Source organism: Pygoscelis adeliae, unplaced genomic scaffold (assembly GCF_000699105.1).
Source record: "Pygoscelis adeliae isolate BGI_AS28 unplaced genomic scaffold, ASM69910v1 Scaffold66, whole genome shotgun sequence".
Classification (NCBI taxonomy): Eukaryota; Metazoa; Chordata; class Aves; order Sphenisciformes; family Spheniscidae; genus Pygoscelis; species Pygoscelis adeliae.
Window position 1 is genome coordinate 6138609 of NW_008825167.1, and position 7608 is coordinate 6146216.

At 39.5% G+C, this 7608-nt stretch overlaps 1 protein-coding gene across 2 annotated transcripts in view; it reads left to right on the forward strand.

Annotated features, from left to right (window-relative positions):
* Window positions 1-7092, forward strand: part of WHSC1 (Wolf-Hirschhorn syndrome candidate 1) — a 63662-nt gene extending 56570 nt beyond the window's left edge. For both annotated transcript variants that reach the window (XM_009328789.1, XM_009328790.1), the window contains 4 exons: window positions 494-635; window positions 1367-1473; window positions 3146-3350; window positions 4263-7092. In XM_009328789.1, the coding sequence (XP_009327064.1) occupies window positions 494-635; window positions 1367-1473; window positions 3146-3350; window positions 4263-4531 (723 nt within the window). In that variant the 3' untranslated portion in view covers window positions 4532-7092. The remainder of the gene's footprint in view (window positions 1-493; window positions 636-1366; window positions 1474-3145; window positions 3351-4262) is intronic.
* Window positions 7093-7608: the final 516 nt, after the last annotated feature.

Here is a 7608-nt window from a genome sequence, read left to right on the forward strand (position 1 = left end):
CCAAGAGATTTTTTTTGTTTAAACTAGGCTGATTTGGGGAAAGAAAGCTGGTGAGAAACTGGTAATCTCTGCAAGTAATCATGCAGTGACTTGGTAAATACCGTAAAGCACAGTATTTGTAAATGCGTCACAGCTTTGTGAATGCAAAGTAAAAGGTAAATGGACTGAGTTTGAGTTTTGAGGCTTTTTGGAGGGAGGGGGTTCTTAACACGACCACCACAGCGCTCACAAGAACACTTATCCTGCCACGTGGCTGAGACGAGTTCTGGGAAAATGTGAGCCAGAGCACGAGTATTGCTTTGGGAGTGTCACATTCCAGGCCACATGAGACACTACAGTTTTCAATACGACATGTACCATCGGTTTGCTTGTGTGCTTCTGGGTAGCAGCGCCATGTCTGTTTTAAATGTAACTACTGAAATAATTTATGATTTTTTTTTTTTTTTGAGGGGGGGAGAAAAAACATTCATTCTGTTGCTGGTTTGATCTCCAGGACCGTATTATTGATGCTGGCCCCAAAGGAAACTATTCTCGTTTTATGAATCACAGCTGCCAACCAAATTGTGAAACTCTAAAATGGACAGTAAATGGAGACACTCGTGTCGGCCTGTTTGCTGTGTGCGATATTCCTGCAGGTATACCAGCTTCTGTTGGTTTTGGTTTAATTCCCTAAGTTAAACCTTTTGCGCAGTTATGAGTGGGACGGTCATGGTTTAACTGATTCAGTGCAAATATTTTTGTAGAGAGCTCAGCACATGGGAGAGATGCTTTGTGACCTGCCTTTTATTTAATGTTTCTTAATAGAGAGTCCCATGGCTGCTTTTTGTTGCTTGCTTCTAAGGGACCACCAAAGAACCCCTAGTCAGTATCCATGCATTCACTTTGTGTTGTAGAGCACAGTTTTTGTTATACAGATCTCAAACAATATTTCTGTATCTTTTCTTCAAGTGACGATAATAAACTTAAGGAGTGGGGCAAGAAGGATGTTTATATATGTTCTGGTTTGTGTACACACATGCGTGCACGCACACACACACATATATATCTATAGCTATATCCAGCTGTCTAGATATATGGATATATATAACGCATGTGTGTGTGTAGACCAGACACATGCACAGTTTTGTGAAGTCAAACCAATTTATTTTAAAATGTAATTGCATAAGACATCATGCTGTACTGGCATCTAGTCAATTGTTGTCAGTGCTTATGAGCAGTAAAGAGGGGGAAAATCTTATGATACTAGATCAGCAAGCAAGTACAAAAACAGAAGACAGATAATGAAACTTTTATTTGTTTGTAATAATTTTGATAGACTTCGTTACCTTGTCCTTCATAATGAAAGGGTATGTCTTATCTCGCTCAGGGACAGAGCTGACTTTTAATTACAACCTTGACTGTCTGGGCAATGAAAAAACAGTCTGCAAATGTGGTGCCCCAAACTGCAGTGGATTTCTTGGGGACAGACCAAAGGCAAGTAATATGTCAAGAGATTTTGACAGTGTCTTGTCAAACTACTAGCCTTGTTTTTCTTTTGGGGTATGTGTTGGTGGACCAGTTTCATGTTATGATAAGGGTTAATGCTGCTTAAACAGATGCTAGCTGTCCTCTGAGGAAAAAGCTTACTGTTTCCCTTGCTGGGAAGATGGAAACATTCTTCTGCCAAACATAACCTTGGTGCTGAAGAATACATTTTTATGCTGTAATAGTGCAGCAGGCGATACTGCTTTTGGGAACACCCTAAAATATTTTCTCCCGCTTTCTCATATGAGAAATTAATTACTTTAGGTCCTGAATAAGACATATTGCTAGCTACTGGCGCTAGCTTTTGGAATCAAAAGCATGGAAAAGAAGGGGTTGCAGAGGGAATAACCTTCCCAGTCCTGTTCGAAGTATGAAGGAGGGGAAGGGTTGTAGGAGCTAGGAACTGACTAAGAATTAGCCTAACTATAGCCAGTGAGATTATTCTGACATTGCAGTTTATATTTCCCCCATCTGAACCTTAAAATATGATTATTTTATTAAGATTTGTTAAAAGAAGAATAAAAAAAAGTTTTGAAATGTAAACATAAAGAAAAATGATACCAAATTATGTCAAGAAATGGCCTGTGTGATTCATGTCAGGTTAATTTAAAACCTGTAATCCAGGAGAAGTTGATGCGGCTTCCTGATGGGCTGGCATAGGAGTGCGAGGGAAGGCACAAGTACACTCCCAAGAGAAAAAAAATCTCACCTGTGGATGTAGAAAGGCTGCACCTTCATGTGGTCCTTTACACTGCTCAGTATCAGGCACTTCAGAGGATGGACTTAAAATCTCCAGAATTCGCATAGCTGGTTTTTGTTAAGGGAGAGGCTTAAGTGGGGTTTCACATAAGCTTATGATTAATTTATGCGGACAGCCACGAAGAAATGAAATGTTACATTTCAGTTGTGCAGGGCTGTCTGCATTGGTAGATAGAATGCGCTAATTTTAAAGAAAGTGGTTAATGATTACTGGGGTGAGAGGTACGATGGTAGGGATGTTGAAAAAACATGATTACTGGGGTGAGAGGAAATGATGGTAGGGATGTTGAAAAAACATCCAGAATTCATTTTATATGATTTGATGAAGGAGAGTTGAAGTGCAAGCAGCAGACTGTCAGATTGCAGTAGGGATAAGGCTTGGTGTATTCTTTCTAGCATTATGGGCACAGTTACAGTTCCTGAAATTCTGCTGTCCATTCCTCAAAGAAGGGAAGTGGAGGCCGTTTTTAATAATTCCAGCATGAGTATACACAACTGGAAGAGAAAAATGGATATTGAAGTGAAGTGATTGGTGGTGCAAGAACAAAATAGAGGTAAATTAGCCGCAAGTAGATTAGACTGGAACTTGGAAGACCTTTTTTCAGTCATAAGAAAGTGGAGGAGCTTTCCAATAGGAAGGGATTGTAGGGACAAGATCTGGTTTCAAGATGACTTTTTACAAGGGGCAGCGTGGATTTTCTATCAACAGAGATAAGCACCGTGAGGCTCTGGACAGGTCTGTACCAAGTCAAATTTTTGCCTGTGTGCACGGTCTGCCAGGCATGCCAACAGTTTTGCTAGGTTGTGTAATATTTTTCCTCTGCAAAACTGGCATTTACAGATTTGCATCTTACTCTTTTAGAATTCTTCCACTAATGCCTCAGAAGAAAAAGGCAAAAAGACCAAAAAGAGAACACGGAGACGCAGAACGAAAAATGAAGGGAAGAAAGAATCTGAAGACGATTGTTTCCGTTGTGGTGATGGAGGCCAGCTGGTATTGTGCGACAGGAAATCCTGTACTAAAGCTTACCATCTCTCCTGTCTTGGTTTGGTGAAACGTCCTTTTGGTGAGTGGGCTTGCCTCTTAAACTTACGTAAATAAATAACTTGTGCAGGTGCCTCATTTATTGCACTGAAACCTTGTCAAGAGCGTCTTCTCAAAAACATTCTTTTCATATGGTACGAACTTCCTTCGTGCAGGAGCTCTTCTTGAGTATGGAGACACAATGACGGCCTTCCTCCTGCCTCTGGCAAAATGAGCCTTTTGTTTTAGAAATATAGGTAATTGAGTATGTCGCTTGGTAGGAGCACTGTGGCCCTGTCCCAGGAAAGTTGATTGTATCTAAGAAATGCATGAAGCCAGTTGAGTTCAAGCCAAAAGAATAGCAGCAGCATCTGGAAGAAGGCAAGTAGGAAAATGTTAAGGGCAGCAGACGTCAGGTTGCCGTTCCAGATACCACAGGAGTTACCTGGTTCCATAGTCAGCCATGTCAGGTGGGATATGAAGACGTGAAGCAGACAAAGCCTGTTATCCCAGAAGCAAGTGAAACAATGACTGGTAAAATATGCTGGGGCAAAAGAGCGGCTGTAGGTAAAGCCCATCAGCCATCCCTGAGCAAAACTTGCAGAAAACAGGTGAGCGTTGTAATGGTAGGCAGCAGTTGACTGGGTGTTTGGATACTCTACCAGCCTGCAAGTTCTGTAAAACGCTATTGAGTAAAGCCTGAATAATTTCTTCTAGCTGGAGTTCACTGCTGTATTTAAATGAAAGGATATCAAGTCTCTGCTACTTACTGCTGTCAGCTGAGCCTTAGAAGTGCGACGTAGCATTTTGATTTTTTGAGATTAGCCACGGTAGTTGCCGTCTCATCTAGCTGTGTCAGGAAAGTTGTGTGTTGTTCAGCTGCTAAAACACAAAACTTTAAAAGAGGATGACACGTTTTACTCCCTGCTAATGCGCTCTTCGGTTTTGATTGCAGGAAAGTGGGAGTGTCCTTGGCACCACTGTGATGTTTGTGGCAAACCTTCTGTTTCTTTCTGCCACTTCTGCCCAAATTCTTTCTGCAAGGAACACCAAGACGGGACAGTACTAAATTCTATGTTGAATGGACAGTTATGCTGCTCTGAACATGTTCTTGGGGTGGATTCTGTTGAAAATCAGCAGACTGAGAAACCCCGCAAAAAACTGAACAAGTTGAAGCCTAAGAGAAAGCAGAGGAACAGATGGATGAGAGCTGAATGCAAATAGTCATGGACTGCAGTTTCTACTGCCAACACTATCTTGTAGATAAGTTGTGAATATGGCCAGGGAAGGACACAATTTTACATATATTCTGTAAAGGTTACATGGGGGGGGATTTTTTGTTTTGTTTTGTTTTGTTTTTATAAATCCACTGAGCCAACCACAGCAGTCTTCTGCTGCTTCTGCACTGATAACGAACTGCATAGTTCAGAAAATTTCAGGACAAACCAAACTTATTACTCAGCATTACAGTTACACTTGAATTGTTACGAATGTAAAAGGTTCCCTCCAAAATACTTTCAGATTGGAGGTAGGTTAAAATCAAACCAGGTAGGCGTAAACATAGGGTTTTGAGATAGTATTTGTCAACCAACAGATGTTAAAAATAGTATATCCTTGAAAGAAGTTATTAGCTCTCAAGTCCTTTTAAGTAAGAAATGGCTTGGTCTGTGGTCCCAATGAGATTTGCTTGCCTTGTGTGTTTTTGAGACAGTGCTTGAATGCCATTCATGATCCAGGTGCGTATCTCGCTATAACCACACCCATAACAATTTGTTTGTGCTCTTATAAAATAGCTCTCCAATGATTCTTAAACATTTTTTTAAATATCCTTCCACCAAGAAATATAGTGCGTGGTGGGAAAGGCACACCCTGTACCAGAGAGGGGAAATCTTGCATTGTAAGAGATTTTTTTCTATACTGTTTTTTCCTGTATTTCATTCCAGCGAAACAGAAGCGACTTGATCTTGCAGAGCTGTACAAGTCTGGATTTAAAGGGATATTGTCTTGCAATCTAGGCCCAATATTCTAGGATTTTTGTGTCTTAATAAAATTAAATCTTACAAAACCTATTATTTGAAAAAATTACTTGATTTTTTTTTTTTTTTTTTTTTAAACATCAAGTAAAACGCAGAGGCAAACATTTCTTTGGAATGCTTGGAGTCCAAGCATTACAACTTTGTGATAATGCAAAAAATGCCCAACCAGGAACAAAAAAAACCCCATGAATGAAACAGAAAGTGAAACTTGACTAAAGTGCAAAAACTAAATTCAAAACAACTAATTAAAAGTGAAACAGATTTTTGAAGAAGCACATAAGGAACAATTTTAATGTGAAATTTAGCCTGACTCTGTTCCTTTTGATAAAGTTTGCGTAAAACTGGCTACTTGACTTGGCAGACTGTTTGAAATCATTCTTTACTTTTTTAGGAGCTCTGCTCTCGACTATCTTATCGCCACTGTGCTGTGTCAGCAAAAGCTGTTTTGAATTCTCTGCTCCCATTAGGCTCTCACACTTGCAGTGAGACGAATATACAAGATTTAGTATTGGTGGAAATAATATTAGAACTAGGAAAAAACGGTAAAGAAAAATGTCTTTACCTGTTTTCTTCCCAGTGCATGTCATTGGTGTGTGATTAGGCAGCGTTACAAGTAAGTTTTGACTTGTACCATTGTTATCTAGCCTAAGTAAACACAATGTGTGCCTTCGTGTCCATTTAGTAATTTGTGTATGTTCTAGCTTAGTTTGCCTTTAATAGTGCAGAAACTCTGTGTAGCCCTTTTGAAAATGAAGCCTTGCTATATCATGAAAGTGTATGTTTTTTTCCAAAGTATTTCTTCAGGATTTGATTGCAGATTTCGTTTTTGGAATTATCAAAATCCCCATTTGTTCCCAACACGTAAAAACTTTGGTTTTATTAGAAGATATTAATTGAAAGATGTTTTAAATGTAGCGTTGCCCTATCCTGAACTCTTTGGTTTCTATTTTGTGACCAAACTGCTTTGTTCTTTTAATCAATTTTTATAAACGCTGTTGGAAGGTTAATTTTTTTTCAAATACTTTTGACAAAATAGCACAGTTCAAAATAGGGGGAAATGTTACATGTTTGCATTTTTTAAAGTGGTATGCCAAGCCTTGCACTCAAGGAAAAAATCAAGATTTCGTAATTGATTTTGAGGGAAACTTTCCCTCTGCTATAGATACGTGTTATACCAGGACTGAAGCATAGGCCTGTGCCTAAAATCAAAACCAAAAAATGGTGTTATGTATGTTTCTCTAATATTGGTTTTTGAGGGGAGGAAAGTGAGATCAGGTAGTAAAGCAGAAAGATTTTCCTCATCGCTTTTAAACAAAATGAAGGAATTTGATGTCATTGGGACCATTCTTTGAATACTATACCATGTAAGGAAGGCTTTATAAGAATACCTTTAAATAAGTTATTATAAAATTTTACCTTTACATTCCATTGCTTTTATCATTTGTTAATTTTTTAGTTGTTGCGTTGCTTTTTCCTCTTCATATATAGGTGTAACAGCTCTGGCACCCTGGAACAGTTATGCCCCAAGTCCTAAGAGGCAGATACCCCCTTCCAGAAGCCACCATCTCAAATAGTTACCGATTGGCCCTGCTGCAGTAACACCATCCATTTTAAGATCGGTCGCGGAGCCTACAACTTCTCGCCTACCTCTCGGGTGGGCTCACAAGCACATTTAGTATGGCAGGATGCAGGACAGCCACCTATTTTGTATCTGTCTGTGGGTAAATAAAGACTTTGGCGTTCAAAGCAGTCCCTCTCGGCGCTCTTTTCGTAATGTTAAATTTGCACAAACAGATCTTGGCAAGTGGCTGTTTGACTTTCTGCTTCCTTCTACCTCTTCTCTTCTCAAATTTACTACTCGACTCTTTGGGCCAATGAAGGCTTGCATCACTGAGGCTGCAAACTAGCAGTTTGCTTTTGAGTTGCTAGGAATTCGTTCCTTCTGCTGATCACATACTTTGGAGATGACTGATCTGTAAAAGAAAGGTGGATCATGTTCTCCCTGAATACGTACTGACCATGTAACCCCATGAGCTCACTCAGGTGGTTGGCAGAATTTTAGTTTCTGATTCAGGAAAGGTGGTTTTAGGTACTTTTTTTAATGAAGGCTTCTGTACCTTACTCTGCAGCACTGGGAGAATAGGCTGAAGTTTCCTTAAAAAAAGAAGACAAAAGAAAAGTTGTTTTGCTGTTTTCCTTCTCCCACTGTTCAAATACAAGGAAAAACATCTTGAAAAATTAAGCTTTCTCATGATGCAACTCAAT